Source organism: Astatotilapia calliptera, chromosome 17 (assembly GCF_900246225.1).
Source record: "Astatotilapia calliptera chromosome 17, fAstCal1.2, whole genome shotgun sequence".
Classification (NCBI taxonomy): domain Eukaryota; kingdom Metazoa; phylum Chordata; class Actinopteri; order Cichliformes; family Cichlidae; genus Astatotilapia; species Astatotilapia calliptera.
The window spans coordinates 1,450,058-1,476,746 of record NC_039318.1 but is presented as its reverse complement, the minus strand read 5'-3'; the positions used below and the strand labels follow the sequence as shown (position 1 = coordinate 1,476,746).

The 26,689-nt window shown below is 42.5% G+C and overlaps 2 protein-coding genes across 4 annotated transcripts in view; one reads left to right on the top strand and one right to left on the bottom strand.

The window, feature by feature from the left end:
• Window positions 1-9,127, bottom strand: part of scube1 (signal peptide, CUB domain, EGF-like 1) — a 120,378-nt gene extending 111,251 nt beyond the window's left edge. For both annotated transcript variants that reach the window (XM_026146357.1, XM_026146358.1), the window contains exons 1-2: window positions 8,963-9,127; window positions 3,669-3,791 (exon numbers count right to left, since the gene is read on the bottom strand). In XM_026146357.1, coding sequence (XP_026002142.1) covers window positions 3,669-3,791; window positions 8,963-9,050 — 211 coding nt within the window. In that variant the 5' untranslated portion in view covers window positions 9,051-9,127. The remainder of the gene's footprint in view (window positions 1-3,668; window positions 3,792-8,962) is intronic.
• Window positions 9,128-16,142: 7,015 nt separating this feature from the next.
• Window positions 16,143-26,130, top strand: samm50l (sorting and assembly machinery component 50 homolog, like). 2 transcript variants are annotated; one of them, XM_026147706.1, is made up of 16 exons: window positions 16,143-16,255; window positions 16,394-16,756; window positions 17,521-17,634; window positions 18,393-18,494; window positions 18,589-18,676; window positions 18,823-18,929; window positions 19,082-19,212; window positions 21,961-22,048; window positions 22,123-22,251; window positions 22,370-22,441; window positions 22,928-23,014; window positions 23,209-23,279; window positions 23,570-23,637; window positions 24,176-24,322; window positions 24,575-24,716; window positions 25,332-26,130. In XM_026147706.1, exons 2-16 carry the CDS (start codon window positions 16,736-16,738, stop codon window positions 25,375-25,377), a joined length of 1,413 nt encoding a protein of 470 aa, XP_026003491.1. In that variant the 5' UTR covers window positions 16,143-16,255; window positions 16,394-16,735; the 3' UTR covers window positions 25,378-26,130. The 2 variants fall into 2 exon arrangements, with proteins under 2 accessions (XP_026003491.1, XP_026003490.1); XM_026147705.1 differs by lacking the exon at window positions 16,143-16,255 and having other exon boundaries at window positions 16,329-16,756.
• Window positions 26,131-26,689: the final 559 nt, after the last annotated feature.

Here is a 26,689-nt window from a genome sequence, read left to right as displayed (position 1 = left end):
ACCATGCGAGCAAAACGCCCCTGTACAGAATGAGAGCTCCACTCATTGCTTAGAAGTTTCAGGTTCTTCAGTGTTTTCTGTGAGTTACAAAATGCTGCTGGTGACTTTGCTGAGGAGGTCAGTTTTGTCTTATAGTATATCAAGACATGAAGTGGATAACGAAAGCACTCCCTGATGCAGACACAGCACACTGCTGTGTTGCAATAACAGCTAATGAACAACTTCAGGAACCCAGAATTTTCTTTACATTGGACTTACTGTCTGTAGTGATTCAATGCAATGGAGAGGTGTTTACCAGCAAAGCAGACGTGTTAAAGAGCTCAGCCACTCTGCAACAACAAAGCCTGCATCACAGCAACATTTCAGTAGTTGCCAATTATATTTCAATCTGTTTACTGGAGTTAACATCAGAAAACGGTAGTTATGCACAGGAAACATACTAATAAAATCACTTGGGCAAACACTGACACTGTGGTTGCATGCAGTCTTATTGGTCATTATAACCCCCAATGTTTGCCAATGCTGATGTCACCATAACGCCCTCCATCACCCCACATCCTCCTTACGTTGTGCTAAGATGTTTATTAGTTTGATTTGGTCAGATCCACCCCATGACCATTACCTCCAGTTTCAAAAAGCAAAGATGGAAGTCTTCAGAAATCAGACTTGACACTATACACATAACTGTCTTTTGTGCCAGTGCTTCTACAGCATCGCCCTTACTTTCAGTACAGGCCACGGTTTATTTGGTTCTTAAGACGTGTCTATTTACAAAGCATGAAGAGTGCATCTGGAGGTCTCTGAAACACAGGTGCTCTGGACCTGGGAAAGATGACAAATGAGAGCAGCAGTCTGGGCTATCATAAATTTCTCGGTCAATGCACTTTTAAGAAATGGGGAGTAAAATGTCTCTTATAAGCACTTCTTTTGACACAGTTTTTCATGATCCTCTGAATGTTTCACTACACTGCTGAGTGATCATCCACTGATATGGAGTGATGCTGATAATAAAGACACAGAGATGACCTTAGAGCTGCGGAGAGCAAGCACAGAGACTCTGCTGCTTCCAGGTGCTTCCAGGAATAGCAGAGCCACTAATGGCGCTGGCCAGCAAAGTGGGCTGTAATGCCTGTTGATGGAAAACACAGCCGGCCAATTACAGCGACCATATCTAATCACCAGGGTCAAGGGTCAACTCCCATCCACCATCTGTCTTCATTTGGCGTCTCTGTCATGAGCTGTTGCTTCATTGCCAGTGAAGAGTTTAAAAGACCTGAATGTACAGTCATGAGGCAAAGGGAGGACAGTGCATGACACGTACACAGTGAACAGTGATGTCTTAGCTGACATTCAAGGTCCATCCATAGTGCACTTCACAAACATGCTCACACTGATTCAAAGGTATCTGTGGCTGATGGGACAGATCTGCTCAGACAGCATCATAACCTTGAAAAGTCTGGAGCCTCCTCTCAGAGGAGAGAGAGAAGCTGTTGTCATTCAGCACACATGGTTTAGAAAGACTGAGTGTCAAGTGTAATAAATCACCCTGTCTATGCAAACAGAAACAGAGACAGATCCGCGTGTATTCTGAGACATTAGTGTGCACAGTCAGTAATTATGCATGTCTAAAGGGTCAGTTCATCCAAAAATGACATCATTGTGAGATAAGAGCACATGCTGATAGTAGAGAAGAGAGTTCATGGAAAGATCAAATGGCAAGTTGTTGTTGTTGTGCTTTAAACTCACTGTAAAAAGTGGAAGATGTTCTACTGACAGTAGATGTTGTAGCATTTTATTTTAAAAAGTTAAGCTAGCTCTTGTGGATTAATAATAATTCTCCTCTATATGTACTGCATCACATCCTGTCTGGGAACTGTTGGATTTGAACTAAATATTAAAGTTTCTATTTGAAGTTTGAAAAACCCCACAAAGCCAGAAAGACAAAGAGTTTCTCCAACTAGAGATTAGAGGGTTTTTCCATAGCATTCCTTAGATGCATTATTTTTTTCAGTCAGTCACTTCTCACTGGAATTTCACATAATGTTAGCTAGCTAGTAGCTCACAGAGCTAGCAGGCGTCTAACAAGAGAAGTTAAAAAAGAAAAGAAAACTGAAAACACAAAGACTGGACCGATGTTACAGAACAACTGCCTATTGAAAACCCATGAAAAATTCCCACACTGAGGACCTGAATGAAAAAGCTGCAATTTAGCTTGAACAAGCTGATTAGACCTGGTTTACATAATCTAGTTAAAGTGGCTATCCAACTCAGTGAGTTACAGATCAGCCACAGCGATCCTGTCATGTTCCTAGACTCTAGTTCTGATTGGTGAATTATCATTGCTGTTGGGAATGATGACTATTTCATAGTCAGCTGAAAATGTCATTTATTATAACCAGATCTGAGGCGATAAAACAGGAAATAGAAATATACTTAAATTAAACCAGTGTGGGAAAGATTAGATGATCACAGTGGTCCTGTGAGCACGTTTAAATAAATGTGTGACAGCCTAGACCTAACAGAGGGTGAGAGGTGGAGAAAGTGTATCTGTGCAGTCGGCTGTGGCTCCAGCTGTGGTGTGCTTTCAGGCAGGAGTGGAGGTGTGAGCGCACAGCCGGGTGCCGCCCCCTTCTCACCCCGACACCCTCAATAAGTCGCTTTCTCTCCGTTAATTAGGAGAACCCTGTGGGTGTGGGGTGTGGGGGTTGTGAAACAGCTGTCCATCCTGCGGTTGCATCAGAGGCCCAGTTCATGCACTCACATCTAAGCAAATTCACAATAATTATGATGAACATCACCTATCCTTCATGTGAGGAGAGCATACTCTGATACAACAGTCAAAAAGTCAGAAGCAACCAAGTATTTTAGTCTTCTTTCAAAGACTTTCAAAGATTTGCTGTGCTATTAGAAAAGTTTGTACACTGTCATCATTGTCATAGTCCCTCTGTGATCAGCGTAGAATGAACCTGTTATACATCTTACAGCAAGGCAACGTCTTTGACAAATCAGTGGAATAGCCTCAAACACTTTCACAATGGAAACCCAGTTAGCAGTAACTGACTTTAAAAATAAAGTTATAAAATTATAAAATGGAAAATTGTCATTCTTGAAAACAAAAAAGTAAAATGAATCACCAAATTTGCTCGAAGAACTGTTAATAACCTAACAACCTGCCCAAGCGAGTCTCTGTGTGAGAAACACCAGACTGGCTGCATTGTACACCTTTGTATAAGAGTCATAGTTCAATTAGCACCGCCTGTCAGATGCTCATATAGTATTAGAAACCACCATGCACCACCACCCCCACACCTTTTAGATATCAAATAGCAGCCATTATTCAAACCAAGTGTTTTACTCTTCCTTCAAAGACGTGTTACTGCTAGAAAAGTCTGTTTTTAGGTTGTGATCCAACGCTATCAACGTCTCCATGAAGAGGTTGTTTCAAGCTATTGCTAGATCTGCCAGGCATCTTGTTTAAAGCATACTAAGGACTTAAAGCTGTTTGTCTCAACCTATTGCTTCTGGATGTGCTCTCACTCTCAAAGAGGAGTAACATGAAGATGTGCTTTGCGTTCATATTCTATAACAACTGGTACATTCCTGCGTAAATCCCAGCCATTACTGATTGTGCTTTCACTGGGATGAACCGAAGGAAACGTAGCACTCACCCTCGCACTGTTTCCCATCTCCCTTGTATCCAGGCTTGCAGATGCAGTTGTAGGATTTGGCTGTGTTCTGGCAGAGGGCGTCGATGTGGCAGTCGTCTGAGTCCTCTGCGCACTCATCTACATCTGCACAAACACAAAACATCAGCACCTAATTAGACGCGAGTCCCTGGATCAATGAACTCCACGGTGTTGCATGTGATAACTGATATATTGTTGTGATGTGATGTCATCACTTTACACATGTGAGCTAACTTAACAATTACAGAAGGTTTTTTGTATTTCCTTTGTTTGTTTGTTTGTTTGTTTGTTTGTTTGTTTGTTTGTTTGTTTGTTCGTTCGTTCGTTTGTTTGTTTGTTTGTTTGTTTGTTTGTTTGTTTGTTTGTTTGTTTGTTTGTTTGTTTGTTTGTTTGTTTGTTTGTTTGTTTTGCCTGTCCCGTTTGGTTCTTTAGCTGTCAGAATTGTTGTCTGAAGGCCAACAAAGATACCCGACAGATTTACTTTATCAATCATCATCATGATATTGATATGATAGTGGTTGAGAGAGTCATTGAGGCTATTATAAAACCGTTTACATACATCTGTAATTTATCATTTCAAACTGGTCGATTTCCAGACAGAATGAAAATAGCAATAACTATAAAACCACATTACATTCCCTTTTTACTCTTCAAAAAAAAGCAATTCGAATCATCCACAATGCAGGTTATAGGGAACATACAAACTCACTATTTTTGCAGTCTGAAATATTGAAAATTGGCGATCTAGTGAAATTCCAAACAGCATAAATTCTATTCAAAGCAAAAAATAAAGAACTGCCAGGTAATATTCAGAGTATGTTTTTTTTGAAAGAAGGAAGTTATAATTTAAGGGGTTTTTGTAACTTCAAAACAATGAAGGCACGTACTACCAGAAAGAGCTTTTGTGTTTCTGTGCATGGAGTGAAACTGTGGAACAGTCTGAATATGGAATTAAAGCAATGTCCAAACATAAAACTGTTCAAAAAGAGTTATAAAAATATGATCTTCTCGATCTATAAAGAAAAGGAAAATATTGAAATTAAGTGAATGTCTCTATTTTAAAAAAAAAAAAATTATGATGTGATATTACAGTATATATTATATCAGAAATCTGTTCACTGTTTTTATTACAAATGTTATCAGTAAGGAAGCTGACTAAATATTAACTGATAATTTATGGCAAAGGGGTGGGATTAAATAAGTGTTTACTTCTTCCCTTTCAACATGTAAATTAATCAGAAGGTTTTTTGTATGTATTTTGTATACTACTTTTTTTCTCTCTTATTTTCTTTTCTAAGTGTACTTGTATATTGTTCACATGTTGAAATAAATTACCAATCAATCAATCAATCAAATGGATCATCATCATGCCGTATCGGTCCATTTGATCGACCATTGTTGTTGTTATTTATTTTATTTTCAGTTGTTACAGACGGGACAGACATGGCTGTGGGACAGGAAAGGAAGAAAGAAAGAAAAAGAGAGGGGAAGAGGGACAGTGAGAAAGGGCACTTAAAAAGAGAAAGAAAAAAACCTCCCGGATCACCTGTTGAGAGAAAAAAAAAGAAAACAAGCAAAAAAAGAGAGCAACATAATAAACACAACACCATCGCATTAATCTAGCTACGTGTGAATAACAGTAAATACTAAATATTGAAAGTTGTTGTGCAGCACGCAGGATCGACAGCACACAATTTACTTTGAGGTAGCAGCCAGGTTTGTGTTAGTTTGTGTCTGTGAACAGTGAACACCTGTGTACACACCTGTGTGGATGAGCGTGCTTGTATTCAAAAAGGGTATTTCCATTTATTAAACAGGAAGCTCCTGTGTTGGATACACTTGCAGCAATGAGCAAGAGGTCATTGCTGCACTTTACCGAGACAGGAGCGTCCTTTGGTGACAACACATATATACAGAACAGATTCAGAAAAGGATGCTTTGGCTTGTTTAATTACAAGGTTTGCCCAGCAGGGGGCTCTGACTGTATTGTTCTCAGCACTGTCTGCAGTACATGTAGCAGAGTACATGTCAGAGAGCCCAGAGATAATAAAATCATTTGAGAAATAAATTGCTAAAGTTATTTAAATATAAACCAGTTGTTATGAACACGTAGTGTGCATCAGTTTGATAGTAATATTCCCACTGACACATTTGGGTTCTTCATATTCTTCTCTCAAACGAGCAGTGACTGCTGTTGAATATGAACAATAAGAGAATTGATGAGTGAAACTAGCTACTCTGTGCGATGTGTCGTCCAGTCACGTGAACACAGAGTGGCCAAGCGTGGAAACAGGTTGAGGTTCAAGCACCCACTGATAACTCTGATGAAACACACTGATTTAATACTGTAACAGTGTAACAATGTTCCAGCACTCAACTTCCACATTTCCACACAGTCTGTGAACTTCATTTAAGGAATGCTTTCCATTCTTGGTCTAAGCAACAAAACTTAAAACTGCAACAAGTGAAAGTCCTTCATTTATAATTTTACCAATGTGGAAGTTTCATCATGAAAAAATGAATTAAAGTATTAAAGTTCTCTATGTAGAAAAGCACTTTAATGACATTATTTTCACTCATACATTACTGTCAGGATTCAGCTGTTAGTTTTTTATACTTCATATCTAACTGCATGTATCTGCTCACTAAGATTGCTTTGGTTTATCTGGGCCCAGATTGTCTGTGCAGAGGTGCTACGAGCTCAGTGAGCTGTTCTAGGGGAATACTCGTCTCGTGACTTCCAGGATGGGGTTTTACCCTGATGTGTTGTTGCAATGGTAATCCTGCTCAGCATGAGAGGAAACGTCATTTGTTGTATGAGTTCAGGAACCAGTGGTGCAAAGCTAACAACTGAACACCTCTAATTTAAAAAAAACCTGCCTAGATGCACCACTGGTTGGTCTCAGATAGCCGGACTCAGCTGCTGAAGGAGAGCTGTTCATGACTGGGCTTGGGGACAGCTCGATGAACCTGATTTTATGTTAAGGTCTTGTTGAAAGTCATTCTTTGATGAGGCAGCTCATGCGGTAGAGTGGGTGGTCTACCAACTGGAAGGCTGGTGAATCGATCCCCAGCTCCTCTAGTTGAGGTGTCCTTGGCAAAAGACAGAGTCCACAGTTGCCTGCGATCCATATATGTGCATGTAGGATATATGTGTGCATGATTGGGTGAATGAAATGTGTAGTAGGGAGTGCCCAGCTTGAGTAGAAAGGTGCTATAAAGATGCTATATAAGTACCAGTCCATTTACCATTTACCCTGACAACCAGGAGACATGATCTGTCCTGCTTATCCTGTGTCTGCTCCAAGGTCTCCTCACCAACAGCTCACCTTAAACTCCAGCAGGCATCCTAATCAGATGCCCCGACCAATGTTGAGGACATATGTAACTCAAACTTCTACTTAAAAACCCGGGTAACTGTACTCAGGCTCTATTCTGGCACAGCTTGTATTGTATAGAGGTCAAGTATCCACGAACTCGAGAAAATATTGTGAGAACCATCAAATTAATAAAAGCAAATGAAAGACGAGTAATTACTCGTCCATCATGTCAGACATTTGTGTTATTAGACACACTTTTGTTAGACAATAAGAAAAGTGAAAACAGTTTGAGATATTATAACCCAGACTATTCTGTTCGATGGATCAAAGTGTGAGAGAAAAGATTGTAAAGCTCCAGGTTAAACCCATGGTTCGACCAGCTGTCTATAAATGATTTGAATAAAATGATGTGTGCTGCCTTATTCAGCTTTAATGTGACTAATTTGGCTCTTTTGCTGTTTTAAATCGTTCATTTTACCTTTTTGTTTTGCTTGAGAGTGTGACAGTGAAGGAGAGCTCTCCCGTCATGGTGCAGCTGCAGATGACATGCAGAGAGCAAAGGGCTTAACAGCTCTTCAATTGATCAAGTTATTGATAGAGGAGCTGGTCACATCTGGGCCTCAATCCAAGGGCAAAGGGCCAGCTTATTACAGAGGGAATAAACACACACACACATTCACACAAGGGGGGGACTCACAAACACAGACACAGAGATTTGTTGGATCCTACTGTCAGATCCTTCACCATCTCCACAGAGCTGCTTTCCTCGTCCTCCGCTTCCACCAGAATACAAAAGGCCAAGGTGTAGGCTAGCTACAGGCGATGAATACACCTTAAAAGGAATTTTCCAATAAATAATTTCCCAATGGAAAGAAAAAAAGTTTGGACCTAATTTGTGTAGAAGTGAGAAAGAGAAAACTAAAAAGTGGTCTGAGGGTTTCAGCTCCAAGTTGTAGCGTTTTATTTTATTAGATCATTGGAGGGGGCATTTTAGGAGTTTGTCTGCGCTGCCTGCGTCGTGGTTCGCTGTCTCAATAACCTCACCCTGTTCCCAGAGGTGAGAGTCTTAACAATATGCTGCTGCTACTACAGGCTCGTTATTGGCGCCTGCTGCCTGCCTGTTCCTCCTGGGACTTTTGACGGTCCTCCTGTCACCTTCACCAACCCTCCTCACCCCACATTTACACACACACACACACACATACACACACACACACACACGCACGCACGCACGCACGCACACACACACACACACACACACACACGCACGCACGCACGCACGCACACACCTCCCTCCTCGTCCCCTCCTCCAGCTCTGGAAAGCCGGAGACGAGATGCTACGTTTCGTTAAATGACTTGCGCCGTCTCACCCCCTGAGTAAAATCCTGAAATCAGGCAGCGCTCTCACTCCAAATCAAAGCAAACGAGAGCCCAGACCATAGATCAAGCTGTGGTTTCCGACTGAAACTGACCTTTGCGCGCAGGAAACAGAAGTTCCGGTGAAGTCTGGGAGACCACTAAACCAAATTGCGCGTCACAAATGCCGCACAGAGGGAAAACGGTGATGTAAAACAGAGGTCCTGCCAAAGTGGTGTCACTTAGCTTAATAGATCAAGTATGCTTTTATGAAACGCCCAAGTTAAATTCACACCGAGCGAAAATAGTGCGCAATCGCGAGTTTTCAGTGCCATGAAGTGTAGTTTTTGCATCAACACAGCGCTGTTATGTCACATGAAAACAAGTGCCATGTAATGTCATTGCTGTATTAATACACAATGCGATTGTAGTTAAAAGGTAAGTTTAAAGACGTCGGGATATTTGAAAGATTGTTTTAAAGTCTCCAGCGACAATATTTTCACTCATCATTTCCTCATCGGAGCCGGCAAGACAGAAGCCACCACAAAAGTACTAATGGTTGACAATAAAGCAAGACAGAGAGGAAAGGGGAGCGCTTACCTGCCAGTCCGGCATTCCCCATCACCCCGCAAGTATTTATGAGGAGGATGAACAAACAAAAGTCCCGAGAAAAACAAGCGCTCCCCATGCTGACAGACGGTGTGAGGATTCAGCACGGCTTTTCTGGGGGTTTGGACTGGACTGAGTGGTGTGTGTGTGTGTGTGTGTGTGTGTGTGTGTGTGTGTGTGTGTGTGTGTGTGTGTGTGTGTGTGTGTGTGTGTGTGTGTGTGTGTGACAGGAGAGGAGGAGGACCGCTTTCAGTGGACTGGCAGTGCAAGAGAAGAGAGAGGGGGGGGGGGGGGGGGAGAGAGAGAGAGAGAGACGGGGAGGGGTGGTGGTGGTGGGGATCCTAGCTTTCTGATTGGCCGGTGTATGCCGGTAAGAACGAGAGAGAGAGAGAGTGGGCGACTACAGGGTGGCTACAACGTGAAGGAGGTACTCGGGTTCTTTTCAAGCTCAAAGCTCTCCGATAAAAACATCATTGTGAAAAATGACCAAAAAGGCCGGCGACCCCCAAGACATCCCAGGAGCTGATTTTTTTATTTTGAAGTATTTATGTAGGTTTTCCTGTGTGAAATCACTTGTATAGTAACCTCTCCAGATCTCTTTAGATGAATAAAACAGTAACGCATTAGTGTGGATATAGCCTGAGGCTATGGAGAGGGAAAGGTACTTTTTGATCAGAACCCACGCACATGACATATAACAAATACCGATGCCAAAAGTCAAGCGCACTGTGAGCCACTAAAAGCTTTCGCCGGCGATACAGAGTCCTGTCAGCGCGCATGCAGCGATTTTCTTTGAGCAATCCTAATGTTTCCATAGCAAAAGGAGGTTATGAGTAAGAACAATCTATTTAAATGTGTACAAATATTACTGGGTTCAGTAGAAGCAGCATAAATCTTTGTTTTAAAAATGCACGTCAGACTGCGTTTCTTGCTTGGGTCAGATACATAGACTGTATATAAAAGATGAACACAGTCACTCACTGGTCTGATATTTTTAAAAATCACTACACTATTGTTGCTCTTTGCCATCACAGGGTCGTGAGCAGAGGCTCGGAGCCCCCCCCCCCCCCCCCCCCCCAGACTATTGAATTATTTGTGTGCAGTGATTTTAGCGAGAATGCAGGCTTACGCAGCTTCCTCATTAATCTTTCAGACATCTTTTACATACAGCCAAGACCTCTGCCTGGATCCAGATCTTTGAATCCATCCACCCTCTAGTGGCTGATGACAGAAAACAAAATTCCATCCTCCTAGAAACTAGGTGTCATGCTGAAGCACTTTCTGATTTCTGGTCGGTACGAGGTCGGTGGAAGTGTTTGCTGGTCACATGGTTTCAGAACAAACCAGATCAAGAACTTGGTGTAAGGTGTGGTGAAGTTTAATGTGTTCATTTTTATTTTTAAGGGCTTTATTGGCATGGATGTTTAAATAAACAAATATCCAGAACATACAATAAACAGTAACAGCAATATAAATCCTTTCCTTCTTCTTCTCTTGGCAGCTCCCTTTGTTTTCAGCCGATCACCTGCCTCCATCTCACCCTCTTGCTCAACATGCCTACATCCATGAACCCTGGTATGGGTGTGTTTTCCTTTATGTCCCCGAGGTTTACAGTCTGGGAAATTACCTATAATTTTAATCTTTTAGGATGACAGTGTTTCTCATTCCTTGCACATTGATATGCTTTCTGAACTGTATGACTTTGGAGCTTTCATGGATAAGGAGGACACCTAGTGGCCTGATGTCAAGAGGCTAAGGAGTAGCAAATTAGGAAACAGACCTTTGGGGGGAAATTGAGTATGTAGTCATTTGACTGAAAGGAAAAGCACAATGAAAAGAAATGCAGGGATAGGAGGAGGTTCGCTGTCTTGTGACAAAATATTCCACGTGTTCTGAAGGGTCAGATATGGCCTGGCTTCTCTTTTTGTTAGAACTCAAGGACTACAGTTCATAACACTGTAAACATACATATGTGAAAATGAAATTATTTTTGTCAGACATATAGTAGGCTTCACCCGTTGCCTACTGGTGGTGGTCAGAGGGCCCGGTGGCGCCAGTGTCCGGCAGCCTCGCCTCTGTCAGTGCGCCCCAGGGTGGCTGTGGCTACAATGTAGCTGCCATCACCAGTGTGTGAATGTGTGCGTGAATGTGTGTGTGAATGGGTGGATGACTGGATGTGTAAAGCGCTTTGGGGTCCTTAGGGACTAGTAAAGCGCTATATAAATACAGGCCATTTACCATTTAGTTCAAGAAGTTATTTAATGCTGCTGTGTGCCTTACAGGTGTATTAGTGATGTGTTCAATGTTGGTCTGTTTAGCCTCTATGTGAAAGTCGGCTACGGGAAGATGATCATCTCTTTCTGCCGGACACCAAATTTAGCTTTTCTTCGCTCAAAATAAATTTGTCTTCAAAATGCAACACTTGCACCCGCAATTTTTTTTACGTGTGCTCAGAATAGTGGCACAAAAATAACGCCATACCCAGAGCTCCGAGTGGTTATAGAAGCTGTATCCTAGTTCAGGGTCTGCAGCCTTAAAGGCCGCATTTTAAGGCTGATTACGTCACAGCGACGCGACGAAGGCTGTCCCAATTCAAAGGCTGCTCGAAATGCGGCCCTCAAATGCGTCCTTCATTTCCCTGAATTTTAAGGATGGGTCTGTGTAGCCTTCGTGGCCCAACATATCCCAGACTTCATAGCGCGGCGGTGGTTTGGATAATTTTGCCGAAAAAAAACGGCGGAAGCGTTGACTGAACTGTCAAAAATAAGTACTGAATATGACGTCACTTATTTATGTGCGAATGTTTAATAATGAAGAACATTAAAACATTCCTGTTGGCCACATGTCGGCAAAGTTACAAACATAAGCAATGTTTGTACTAACTTGGTTTTAAAGCCTCTACTTCTAAATATATATATAGTCGACCTTAATCTCACAGAGAATGTGATGATTTATGGATAATTAAAGTCAGTCATATATCCACAAACACAACAGGCTGAAAGTCAGTGATGCTGCTCGGTTTGCAGTCCTGAACATCACGGCACAAGCAGGATCCACTGCACTGTTAATGTGAGCTGTGTTATATTGCTGCCTCTGTTCGGTGGTGTCGAGCCAAACGGACTTTAACGTGTGTTTGAACGAGCTGACGGTTCACTCGTTAAGCTGAAAGAAAGATGCTTTAATCACAGCAGTCACACATGTGTCCACTGCACCATCTGGGAACTCTTCTTGTTTAGCACTCGTAATGACACAAACACTAAATCCTCCTTCTCTGGTGCTGTTTTGTAGCAGTGTGTACACCTGAGACTGTCACCTGTCTGTCTGTCCTGCACTCTCTCTCTGTTTCTTTCTCTCTGATTGTGGAATAAAAGTATGAACATGTGTTTATAAGTTACACTTGTGTTTGAATCCTGCAGCTTATCACACATTTGATTTCCATGTGTGACGACTGCAAGTGTCCAGAGTGAGGACAGCTGAGGGACCCACTGCTGCACATCATCTGTGAGGCTTTGCAGCCCTGATGATCCACCAGGACAAACTCAGCAGTGTGTGAGGAAGAGGAGGAGGAAGAGCCAGCAGCAGCTGACAGATGGAGAGAATAGACAGACTGTTCCCTGTTTGTGAAGGACTGCTAGGAAAGTTTAACATAACTGTCTGTGCTGAATCAGTCTTATTAGGTAATGTTCAAATAATGTGATCATCCCAGTGTTTTCAGTGTGGGAGAAAGTACTCAGAGTACTCAGGGCCTTCAAGTTACACACTATGAAAGGCAGCAACAAGTTTAATGTTCAGAAACCTAAAGTCTGTATCAGCAGCAGAATGGAGCTAAAATAAATGTTGGTTTCAGTTCTATGAAGCTTTGAGTATTTTGGATCGGCATCGTGGTGGGGGGCGGCATCACGGGCATCGGCAAAAAAATAAAAAATTGCTGGTACTCATGCTGCCCCGACGTCAGCCAGCGCATATTGGGAATGGCATAGGCACCGATCGGTTTTCTATCGCCCATTTGCTGGGAGTAAGGGCGCCCTCTGTTTGCGAGGTGCGCCTGCTGCTTGCGGCACAGGGAGGAGAGGGCGGGGCGGCGGGTGATTCTCTGACCGGCTGGAGCAGCATCTAATAATCCACCCCAAAATAAAACAAAATAAAAACAAACCAACAAACACAAAAACCAGACATTATGATACAGACTTATAATTTGCACCGATGTTTTTTCAAAATTCTATACGTAAAAAGTGAGCGCGAGAGCCCTCGGTGTGCCTGCTCGCTGCTGAAGTCAAAGTAAACTTTATTGTCATCTCCGCTACAGTCCAGCATATAGAGAGACGAGACGACGAGGCTCCAGTTACAGCAGTGCAAGTAAACAAACAATAAATATAAGACCAGTAAGAAAATAAATATACACTTTAGGACTAGAGGTAAAGGGATCAATAACAATTTAAAATATATAATTTACAGGTTGATGATTTAAAGTCTCACACACAACACATCGAAACGTTGAGGGGGGCCGGCTGCTTCCAAATAGAGCACATTTCATTCATAATGCTGTAAATCCAAGCCCATTATGTATTCATGATTTGAATCCTGGGTTGTGTGAAATCCTAGAAATAAACCCTAGACAAAGCAAATCTGTGAACTAAGGTGTAGGTCTATTAGGTTATGTTGTGGTGATCCTTGAGTTGGGGGATGGGTGTTCATACTGTGCAAAATTAAAACCAAGGTGGAATAGAAAAGTTCAAAGCCATCAGGTAGTGATGGGACGTTCTGTATCGAGGCTTCGGAGCGTGTGTCGAGTAATGGAGGGGGCGTTTCCGCGAAGCGCGTATCGAGGCTTGCTTCATTTATGGGAGGAGCTGAAAATGATGACGTCCGAAGCCTCGCTGCCCGGCTGTACCACGTGACTGGTTCATGAAGTGGTTCGAACTTTGCCGCGAGCTATGACAGATATAAACCCCTCAGACTTCATTCAAAAATGTGGGTGTTTGATGGAGAGTTGCGGTTAGTGAGAGTTTGGAGACCGTTTGGAGGTTTATGAGAGTGAGGAAAGAAAGTCAGGAGAGAATGGAGCCAGCTAAGAAGAGGAGGATGTCCTCCCCTGTGTGGGAACATTTTGATCTTATTCCTCCCAACAAGGTATGTAAATTTCTACAGAAGATGTATTTTCATGATACTGATGGTGCAATACAATTTATGTTAAGTGGCTTTACTTTTGTACAAGGTGAAGTGTTTGCTATGTGCCAGGGAGCTGGGATATAACAACAACACCTCATCCATGCTTAGGCACTACAGAGCTTTGCATGAGAATAAGAGGAACACCGATTGTGGAGCAAGACCAGGTGAGCCATCAAATGAAATGATAATATAGCATGCAGTAATGTTACTAAATGATATAACAATATTATACAACTGTTATAAGTTACGTGTGTGATATTTATATTTGTGCTTTGTCTTTATTGTCTTTCCTCAGGAGAACAATCTCAAATAGATGAAGACCTGGTTAGCATGGTGATTGAGGACTCCCAGCCATTTAGCATTGTGGAGGACAAAGGATTCAAAAGATTTGTTAAATCATTAAATCCTAGCTATGTTCTCCCCACTAAAAAGGTCATAAAAGCAGTGAAAATTTAGTTTTTACAGAATAAAATGTGAACAGGCAGGAGTGTGTAGCTGTCCATACCTCAACGTTACAAAAGCACAACCACTGTCCACACCCCAACCACACCTCACCTCACAGTAAATGATCATTTCCATTTTAAGCATTTCCAAATAATCATTTTCCATACTGCCACTATAAATATACACAGTATACTGCCATCACTACAATATACATGTTTTACACACTCCTTTTGTTGTTGACATTTACAGGCTGTGTGCAAAATGCCACACTCTTCAAATTCATGCCAGCTATTATTTTTACGTCCAGTAGGTGTCCTGCTAGAGCAAATGAAGCTTCATGAAGCTTCGCGTTGGGGTGAACCAATTGGATGAAAAGCTTCAGTGCTTCATGGGGCTTCATCTGCCCATCACTACCATCAGGTGCTCAGTTTAGAAAAAAAGAAAAGAGGAGGAGAAACGAAAGATACAGGCAAGCAGATGTGTGATTGGATAATGGCAGGTTATGTATCCTGAAACAATCAGAATACTTTATTAATCCCTAAGGAAATTATGTGGGTTACAGTTGCTCCAAGAACTGGTAAAAATAGTAACAGTAACAGACTAAACTCCAAACAATACATTATGTTACAGATTTTAATATTAATTAGTCATTGTCAGTTGTTGATTTGTCCTGTTCTCAATGTACAACGAATTATGATGGCTGTTTGGTAGTCGTTTGCATACTATGCATACTCTCTCTCTTCGCGCGTGTGTGTTTCTGTGGTGAAATTCAGTATGGTTCCGACAACAGTTTTATGTTAATGTACAATCGTTAATTTTTATGTATGTGTGTGTGTGGGAGTGGGGCGCCAGAGGGAGTGTTCGTCCAGGGCGCCAAACAGGCTAGGACCGCCACTGCTGTCAAAGGTACTTGTCTTTGAGTGAAGATTTAAGGTGACAGGAAATATAAATAACTGCAACTTCAGTCTCTGACCCAGAGTTCAAGCTCACTAATCAATCTATCTGACAATACATATAATATTGTCCATATTATATTTACATCACCACAGGGAGATGATTTTAGTCTCAAGAACAACATTCGCTAATTGTTATTTACTAACTAATCTTAAATGAGTGTTCAGCACAGAAAGGAAGCCCAACAATCATGTTTACAGTCCTGTGGTCTCAGCCTCAGATACTCAACTAATCAAAGTGATGTCATGACAAAAATGAATGACCAACAAAACATTTTTTCTCCTTCATTTCTGTCACACAAAGCCGTATGAGACATTTCTCGCGGTTAGTATCATGGTTGCTAGGCAACCTGAACAGCGCGACGAAGGCAAGACCGTCCCATTTCACAAGCCTCTCACTTCCGCACTTCTCGTACGCACCGTACGTAGTACGCGTAGTGCGCGTACTTCAAGCGTGCAGTCTCCTAATTGGGACACAGCCCCTGAATTGAGATACAGCCGCAGTCGCGTCTGCGTGCGTAGTCGTCACGTGACTCGTTGACGTGGCAGACAAGTCCAATGACATAAAAGTCTTTTATCGGTCCGCTTGACTGTCTTGCACAGACCTCCAGGAGGCAGGTCGGAGCAGAGCAGCGCTGCATTCCATCCAATCACATGAAGAAGCCACAGTGACGCCTTTAAGAACCAGAAATATGTTCGCTTTGATAGTTACAATCATGTAATCATATCTTTTTCTTCTCCTCGAGATTGTTTTTGTTACATTACCGCATGTAACCTGTCAAAATGTCCTAAAATAATGAATACTGAACGGAGTCTTTTGTGGGGATAACAGTGTGCCTTTATTTTCGCGTTACAGTACAAACAATAGCTGATAACTCGTACTGACATTACAGCGACCCCGTAACAACCTGAAACGTTCAAGTTACGTTATTTCATTCAGTTTCAATTATCAGCGAACATATACATGACCACAGCAACTTTTACCGACTGTCAACATTTACCGAATGTGTTATCCTTGATTGAAGCTCTGTACATTACAAGGTGTACACGAACGCAGCACTGAACTCCAGCAACTGTCATGGCGTCTTCCTTGAAGGGGGTTTGGTACTGGAGAAAGTAGCTGCTGTCACTTACCAGTTTCTCCGTATTAAAGCGCAGCTGACGTGGACTGAAGAGTTTTGGGGCGCCGGTAGTTAAAATGGGGACCGTCCATGCTAAGGTAAAGCTTATTTCATCCTAACCTTTAGGTGCATTTTATATCATGACCTCCCTGCCCAGTGAATGCTGCAGGCTACAGAGTCACCAGCATGTGTACTTCACGTACTGTCACACGCAGTTAGAAAATGACCAACAACAATAAAAAGCGACGCGTCAAACTGGTTGATTGCTCTTGTTGATTAAACGGTTACACTTTGCCTTTAGTTCACGTAACGAGGCGAAACGCAGGTTTTTCTCCGCTGGTTTGTCACCACGTTTTAGATAAAACTCCTGGTTATAGTGATTATATTTTAGGGACATTTGCGCCTTCGAGTATTTAAAGGAAAACACTAAAAATTCACACCTGTGTGAACATTATTTTCCAGTACTTGCCCAGACCAGTATTGTCATTCATTTGTCATGTCCCGCACGTATTTACTGCGTGTCAGGACTCCTGTCTTTGCTAGTACTCCACGTCCAGCGACTTTCACCGGCATCAGACACTCCTTCCTGAAGCTCCACCCACTAACCCTCTTGGCCTTTGTTTTCCAGCTGGTTTTTAAAGGTGTCATACGAAGGGTTTTTTCCAATTTGAGACTTTTTATTTCCTTCTTGTACTGTGACATAAACCATTTCAAAATACAAAATACAGCATCAGACATGGAAAAATAGCAAATGTAACTTTTTTATGGACACTTTTTCAATTAAATATGTTGCAAAAGTCAAATTTGTTTCAGGTATCCTGTGCTTCCTTGCATTAATGCACTTTATTTGTCCTCGGTGCAGAGTCTGGATCCACTCCCAATGCATGGCCGGGACTTGGATGTCCACCCTGAAGATTTCATGGAGACTCCAGACCAAGGGCAAGACTCCAAACAGGAGATCCTTGAAAACAAAGATGTGAGTAGTTGTCAAAGCAAAACATGCTAGTTGTATGTTTCTATGGTTTATTGTTTTATGTCATGTATGTTCTGCAGCTTTGGATGTTCATATTAAACATGGCCAAGTATCAACTAAAAAGTTAAACTTTTAAGAAAGTGACCGCGATCAGCCAAAAACTCAGGCCTCAGGTTGTCCGTACAGTCACAGTTGGATGTAGCCAGCTCATTTGCTTTGTAGGGTCATTGCTACAAGCGCAGCATGCACGTGGACAGGCAGAACGGCTCGCGAGCTGCCTGTTTGTAGGTTAGGGCTCTGTGAGGAACCACCAAAAATATGAAATGAAACTGTCAAGATGCAAACGAAGTGCAGACCTTAATTCAAGGAGCTGAACAAAATCTTTGCATTGATTGTTAAGAAGCTACAACAGTTTTATTTGTGTGAAATGTCTGGAGATGATTTCCCTGTTTCCAGTCCTAAATGTATATATGCTTGATAGTACGGTGCTGAGCATAGCTGTAACTAAGTGTTGTGCACCACAATAGTGCAAAGAATAATAGTAACTGTTATGATCCTAACCAAACTCCACTTCATACAAGTGTATGAAGTGTAAACTGAATGTAGGATACAGTAAGATTGCCATAGTTCATAATGCAGTGTGTTGACTCAACCACGAGGTCATGCAATAGGATATGACCATCAGACACATGATTAAAAGTAGCAGTTTTTAAAAGAAAGTAAGTGTTTGGTGACGATGTGACTTTTATCCTTGATCACAGGTGGTTGTCCAGCATGTGAACATCCAGGGTCTGGGGAGAACCAAAGAGGATCTGCTTGGCTATGAGATCTCTGATGTTTTCCATGCCAAAAATCTCATTGATGTATGTCTCATAATTCTGCTTTTCATTAAGCCGTCACGGTCGTCTCAGTGAGTCTATCTGAGATCCGTAAATAACTGCAGAGGTCTTTTTTCAGGTGATGAAAAGAGCTCATGTCGCTAGGCAGAGGCTGCTCCGCCTGGGAATCTTCAAAGACGTCGAGGTTCTGATCGACACATCTGAAGGTAACTGATTTACACCTGCAGCCCAGAACAGAGCTTTGATTTCACCTGCTGTTCTCATGTGAAGCAGGGATGGTCTGTAAAAGTGACTGCATAGTGTGGTAAACACTCAGCTGACAGAAGCATTCTTTGTTCTGATTGGACCTCAGGTACAGACGCTCTGCCCAATGGCCTGGATGTAACTTTTGAGGTGACAGAGGTCAAGAGGCTGACAGGGAGCTACAATACCATGGTTGGCAACAATGAAGGAAGCATGGTGAGAGACGCAACAGCTGGCATGTTATTTAAGCTGCATGTGTTAACAGTGATGAATAACTTGCCCAGTTTGTATTAATAAAGACACTTATCATACCTCAGAGCTGCCTGTTTGACAGAGGTGTGTTTGTGACCCTCTGTAACGTCTCTCAGGTTCTGGGTTTGAAGCTGCCCAACATGTTGGGGCGAGCTGAGAAACTTACCTTCCAGTTCTCCTATGGGACCAAGGAGACGTCCTATGGCCTGTCTTTCTTTAAGCCCCAACCCGGACATTTTGAACGCAAGTATGTGCACAAAATCCCGCCTTTTGTGTTCTTGTTCTTTCACTGTTTTTTTCAGTTGGGCTCTTTTTTTTTGTTTTTTTTCCCCAAGACGGATCCTCTGTTCAGCCTTGTTCAGAAGGTTTTCAGTTTTTTGACAAATTGAGACATTATGTGATTTTTCTCATGTTCTTCCATAACTACAATCAGCTGCGTTCATATACACTTCACTCCGCTGTTAAACAGAGCAGGAATTTTTAGCACAGCTTTTCCAAACATGCTTTTATTTTGGATGCTTTGACTTTACACACAGAGAAAGAATTATTTCACAAGCATCAGAAACTGTCAGGGTTAAGATTATTAGTCCTCCTGATGTTTAGAGGGGAACTGCAGTGGTTTGAATCATATCTATGTAATGGACTCCAATTTGTTCATGCAGATTACACAATATGATTAATTATGGAGTTCCACAGGGTTCAGTGCTAGGACCAATTCTGTTTACATTATACATGCTTCCCTTAGGCAGCATCATTAGAAGACATAGCATACATTTACACTGCTATGCAGATGACACCCAGCTCTATCTGTCCATGAAGCCAGATAACACACACCAATGAGTTAAACTGCAGGAATGTCTTAAAGACATAAAGACCTGGATGGCAGCTAACTTTCTGCTTCTTAATTCAGATCAAACTGAGGTTATTGTACTCGGCCCTGAAAATCTTAGAAATATGGTATCTAAGCAGATTCTTACTCTGGATGGCATTACCTTGGCCTCCAGTAACACTGTGAGGAACCTTGGAGTCATTTTTGACCAGGACATGTCCTTCAATGCACATATTAAACAAATATGTAAGACTGCTTTCTTCCATTTGCAGCATAATACTCCCACCGCCGTGTTTCACCGTGAGGATGGTATCCATCTGGCTGCATGCCTCTGCATTCTTTCTCCCAACATAAGCAGAATCTCTGTGGCCAAAGAGCTCTAGTTTTATTTCATCTGACCAAAGGCTGTGCTTCCATTGCGCCTAGTCTTTTTCCAGCTTATCTTTAGCAAGCTTCAGTCTGGCTTGGTGGTGTCTCTTCTGCAGAAGTGGAGTTATTGATGGTCTACAGCCTCACAGTCTGTCTTCACTGATGGTACTGTCAGGCCCTTTAAGTTTGTGCAGCTTGCCCATTTGGAAGGGATTGATGCATCTACCACAGGTGTTTAACTGGACTTCACTCAATGACCAGGCAGAGCTTTTGTTTCTCTTTCCTCTTTAATCCTCTTTTCAGCCATAGATGGAAAAACCAGCTGCCTCCCTTTATTTTATAGACACATCAGTTCCACACAGTCTCCCTGCTGGTGACTACTTGTTGAAGGAATTATACTGGTTTCTTTCCCCGCATGTGACAACTTCCTGTCATTCCATAGTTTGTCTTCTTTTCTTTCCCGGACAGAAAAATAGACACAAGATTAGTTCCTGGCTTGCCTACCAAGCTGTCACTGTACTTGTTGCCTCAGGGTTCACCGCCTCCTAAATTCCTGACTTGGCTAAGTCCTTCACTGGTATCTGGGCAGTTGTTCTGGAGTCTGTAGATGCATTCAGCTCAATTGGATTCACTTCAATCCCAAGAAAGGCACCGGGAAAATTTTTACCAAAACCTTCAGTTTCATAGGTGCCTAATATTTTGTCCTGTCTGCGGTATTTGCTGTCACACACTGTTCCTCATAGTCACAGCTTGCTGTGTTTAACATGTGTTGATCATAATTATTGATAGTCCGGTACAGTCAGTGCATTGTTTGGAATTGTGCAACATGTGTGTTATTGTTTTACAGAATAGCATTTTCAAAATGTGATACTAGCAGAAGGTGGCCAGTAGGTGTCACTGTGGCAGTGGGAGTCGGACTGGTTCGAAACCTCATTACACAAATGCTTTGAGCATTTCAAACCTGGATATGTTGTAATTGTTTTGCACCTTTTGTGCAGTTTGAAGGCTGAGGTTAGAGAATCATGCTGATGCAAAACTGTCTGTCCTGTCTGGTTCCCCCATTAAAATCCATTCGTACTGTACAGTGGCTTCTTTAAGATGTGGTGATCTATAAATATACATAAAAGTTTGTACTTATAGTCTGTACCCACCCCTCCATCGAACTACCATATGCTACACAAAGGCTCTCTGTAATATGAAGAAATTATCCTAGGACTGGCTGGGGAACTCCAGGCCTCGAGGGCCGGTGTCCTGCAGGTCTTAGATGTGTCCTTGATCCAACACAGCTGATTCAAATGGCTAAATGGCCTCATCAACATGTCTTCTCCAGAGGCCTGGTGATGAACTAGTCATGTGATTCAGGTGTGTTGACCCAGGGTGAGATCTAAATCCTGCAGGACACCGGCCCTCGAGGCCTGGAGTTTCCACCCTGTCCTAAAAGTTGATGTATGAAAAGTAATTCATGGTCATTTGTTGTACTTGTCAGTCTCTGCGAGGTTATAGACACAATGAGCCTTCAGCGTTACTTATCATAGTGGAACAGCTAATCATGTAGACCTTGCAGTACCAGAGTTTTTCCTTACTGGAGTTCTTTGTTTTTTCCACCATTTCCCCCAAACAGGTTTCAGCCACAGCCAAAGGAAAATCACCTGGAGTTAGTTTAATGAGGAACTCACAAAGCTTTGTGGCATTTTCTGACAGCAGTCGTTCTTCTGATTTGTCATTTAACTTGTTTCTTACGCATTCATCTACCAATAGGCATCTATATGTTGAAATATGTGCCGTTGTCTGTTTCAGCCTCACCCTCAACATGTACAAAGTGACGGGCCAGTTTCCATGGAGCTCCTTGAAAGAGACTGACAGAGGCGTATCTGCAGAACTGAATGTCAGTGGAAACGATATTAAAAATGATGACAGTTACTGGGAGAGGGAAGGAGTAACATTTGTGTCTCTCTGCAGTTTCCTCTTGGCGTGACCAACCACACGCTGAAGTGGGAGGGTGTATGGAGGGAGCTGGGCTGCCTGGCGCGCAGCGCTTCCTTTGCTGTGCGAGAGGAGAGTGGACACTCACTGAAGTCTGCTCTCTCTGTATGTCACTGAATTATTACGGTTCCTTTCAACATGTGCTTTATTATCATGTCGTGAGAGTTATTGATTATTGATGATTGCACCAGTTCAGCAGGTCTCCTGTTGGTTTTGTTTGCAGCACACTGTGTCAGTTGATTCAAGGAACTCTGCCATCTTTCCCAGCAGAGGTGCCTTACTTCGCATCAACCAGGTAAGTGTGCGCACATAAGTACACTCGTAAACGTCTGTCTGCCACACTTTTGGCTCTTGACATTAGGTTTGAAAAAGTAGCAATCCCCACATTTGCCTCACCTGACCTCTGAGAGATACGTCAGGTACGATGGACAGACAGGCCGTATAGGGAAAAATGGGCGTTTCTTCCAGGTCTAAAGGCGTTGCCACAGTGGGTGTGCCTTAGACCTGAGTACAAGTTTTATGAGAAAATGAGCCTTCGCTGATAAATCACTAGATTCAAGTCTTCCTAAATATAACACCGTGGTCCTTTTTCACTCCAATCTTCCCCCAAAGGATCTTTATACACATGAGCCTGAACTCTGTTCTTGAAGAAAAAAGTAAAGTTTTAGCTGTGAGATTTTTTTTACTACTCTTCCATTGAATGATATTGTTACCAACATCGAAATCATAATGATCAGTAGGTGTGTTGCAGGATTGTAACCGAGTGTGTTTGTATGTGTAGGAGCTGGCTGGATACACTGGAGGAGACGCCAGCTTCTTGAAGGAGGATTTTGAGCTGCAGCTCAACAGACGGCTCTTCTGGGATTCTGTAAGAGTGAAATAAGTCACACATGACCCGTTCAGTATGATTCTGTAATAATATCTGTGTTATGGAGGGTTTCACTTGGTCATTTTATACTTGATTACTCAGGCTGTGTGTATGTCAGCCAACCAGCAGGGGACAAAAGAGTTGGCTGTTAAACTAAATGTGATGTGTATAAGAAACGTTTTATGTCCCCTCAGGTTTTGTCTGCCTCTCTGTGGGGTGGGATGCTGTATCCCATTGGAGGACAGGCGTCCTGCATAGCTGACAGGTATGCCTGATTTCTCCAAGAGCTGATGTCTGACTTTGACTCACCAGCACTGCTACAGTAGATCAGCAAGTAAACTGAGCTTTCTGAGCAGTCAGTTACTCCAAATGAAATATAATAAAGCTGATTTATTGTGAGTTTGGTATGAAGGAGGACAATTATTTTTATAATTTGTCTTTTAGACTTTTGTACTTACCAGTAGAACTGCTTTCCTACGGCTTTCTTTACCCAGTTTTTGTCATTTTGTCATCAAACTGTCGCCTGATGGTGAAGTCATTTTGTATTTTGTCCAGGTTTTACCTTGGAGGCCCAACTAGTGTACGAGGATTTGGGATGTACAGCATCGGGCCACAGAGTGAAGGTAAAGTCCATTGTGACATCGATAACAGACATCACCAAGTGTTCTGTCACAAATGTTTGAACACCTGAGAAAGAGCGGTCTGCAAACTGTGAGCTGTTTTTCTGTCACGAGGCTTACGTTAGTTAAATTGTAATGCGGTACGTCTGTGTTACATTGTTTCCAAATGATGTGACAGGCTGAACCAGACGGATACATAGGAATCAGTCCGTTTACCAAAAGGTACAGGTTTGTAACTCTGTGCTGTCTGAATGTGGATGGACTCCCATGCAGCATATTAACAAGCAGTACAAATACAGAGCAGATAGCTCAGTAGGTAGAGTGGTTGCCCCATGATCGGAAGGTCGGGGGTTCGACTCTACTGAACAGCTACCCTGAGGTACCCCTGAGCACCTACACACTGCTCCCCGGGCGCTGCATTGGTGGCTGCCCACTGCTTCACTGGGCGAATCCCTACGGGGACTAACACATACACATTAGAGCTTAGCAGCACAGAAGAACAAAAATAGACAGTTCACTGTGGTTCCTCTGTGTGTTCTAGGTGACTACCTGGGTGGAGAAGCATACTGGGCAGGTGGTCTGCACCTCTACACTCCTCTACCATTCAGACCAGGCAAGGGAGGCTTTGGAGACCTTTTTAGAACACATTTCTTTCTCAACGCAGGAAATCTCTGCAACCTCAGCTATGGTGGGTGAACACTGTCGTCTGTGAGATTCAGCTTTTTCTTTTTGCCTCTGTCTTTGATTCGTTTGCCTGTTTGTGGCTCTTTCACAGTAAGATATAATAAGTTCGTTTCCATCTGGGCTTCGTGACAATTTTATTTACATTTTTTTGAGGAAAGTTTTTTCTCAATCAGCTGTTACTGTTTAACAGAAATGATGCCATGAATCTGTAGTGTGCAAGTTGTGCTGCATCATTGTTCCATGTTATGTTGTGCAGGTGACGGTCCACGAGCACACCTTCAGAAGCTAGCTGAGTGTATTCGCTGGTCGTACGGAGCGGGCATCGTACTGCGGCTTGGAAACATCGCCAGACTGGAACTCAACTACTGTGTGCCCATGGGAGTTCAGAGTGGGGACAGGTGGGGGTCCGGTGCAATATGACTACTGCATTTTACAGGGTTCAGGGTTTTTATAGATGCAACATGGGAAGGGCATGGCTAACTGGTTAGCAGTTATTGAATTTTAAAAGTGTAGGAGGACTGTCCAAAGTCAGGTGATGATGGCGTTATTGTATCAGATGAAAAAAAAGAAAAATGCTGAAACTACCTCAGTGAATGGCACAAACTGGGACTACTTTCTACCTAATGTGGTAACGTAGATGTGCAGTGAGTGCAAAAACAGCCCAGCCTGCTTTCAGTGCCAGTAAGGAGTCTACAACAGCAGTGTGGTAGTGGTGGTCCTGAGGCAGTAATCAATGTTTTTATGAGAGCACAGTGCTGCACAGAAACATTAGATTCAGAGTATTGTACAGAAGAAACACGGCTGTATGTAAACTACAGATAACCTTCCAGCTCGTCCTTAACTCTGCACGTTTTTGGCTCGATATCGATACCTGACATAACTGATTTTACGTCAATAACAGACTAAAAATATAGCGTCGAGCTTCATGGTAGCAGGGTTTCTGGGAAATGTCTCGTTAAGCGTGAGAGCCTGCCTCCGGATTTCCCGACTTGTGTTTCTCGTCTCCTCTGTAGGATATGTGACGGTGTCCAGTTTGGAGCTGGAATTCGTTTCCTGTGACCTCATCTGTCTGCCGCCCCGAGTCCTTCAGTCGCTGATGTGAAAAGGGAAACGTTTTGTCATTGTCACCTGTAACTTGTCGTAGACTGTGTAACACTAGCATGGATCCTGGATAAAAATGTGCCTGACCTTGCCAAACTCTTCTTTTACATGCAACAAAATGATAGTTAGACATTTTACAGAACTCAGCTGATTGGTCAGTCAGACGCAACCTGATATAAAATGTGTTTAGCAGCTCTGTAAAATACCCAACACGGGTGAAAAAGCGTCTCAGCAGTCATTGATCGATGATTCCTCTTCCTGGTTTGTTTGCTTTTCCTTTGTTTGAGGTCAGCAGCACTGGCACCTTGTTTGTGGTAAAATAATCCAACCAAGTTGTTTCCCGTGACAACACAAAATAAAGAATTTCCAGAATGTTTAAAGATGTTCTGGGCATGCAACATGCCATCTGCTTCTCCAGGAGCATCACATGTTAATCATTTAATTTGACAGTTAAACATACACCGCACGCTCTCTCCTGAGTTGGCGTGTTTGCTCGAATTGTACTTGATGGACTGCAGTATAGAAACCAGCACTTTTTTTGATCACAACGGTGGCGCGGGAAGGACGCGAAGAGGAGCGGCGTTCCCGTGCTCATCTGTCAGACGTGCAGAGGCGGGAACCCTCCCCCGAGCAGCATCCACCAACAGTGCTCTTACCTCTTTTTGATGTTGTTCAAGCTATTCACAAATAAATCACATCTGCTCCCTGCTTTCTTTCCTCTCCCCTGTTTGGTGTCTCAAACACACACTCAGAATGGGATAAAAGTAAAAGAGGCGGGTAATCGCCCTGTTTTATACCTTTTAGTGGGTTTGTTTGAAGCTCTAATAAGAGCTGCAAATTGATACCACGGACGTGTGCCAATATTTATGCATTTGTTTAAATGATTCTCACAGTAAACATTTTCTTCAGTAGCGCTGTCTCTCTTGACGGTTAGGGCTCTGTGGCAGTGGCCTGGTTTTTCATTTCATAACAGCAAATGGTTCTCTGTTAGGTTTGACCTTGACTAGATTGTTTTGGACCACAGCCTTTACATCTGTTAATAAATCTGAATCTTATTTGAGCAGGTAATAACATAGAATAGAATAGAATTCAACTTTATTGTCATTGCACATGCACAGGTACAGGGCAACGAAATGCAGTTTGCATCCATCCAGAGGTGCTTTAGTGATATAGATATATTACAATATATATTAGCAATAATATAGATATGTAAGTATATTACAGAAATGGGTCTATTATGTTATAATGTACACGGTATGAAGTATGTTGT

Coding starts and splice junctions, on each gene's coding strand:
- samm50l (XM_026147706.1), top strand. CDS start 16,736: ATGGGGACCGTCCATGCTAAG. Junction 16,757..17,520: donor TGGGGACCGTCCATGCTAAG/GTAAAGCTTATT, acceptor TCCTCGGTGCAG/AGTCTGGATCCACTCCCAAT. Junction 23,638..24,175: donor CATCGGGCCACAGAGTGAAG/GTAAAGTCCATT, acceptor TGTGTGTTCTAG/GTGACTACCTGGGTGGAGAA.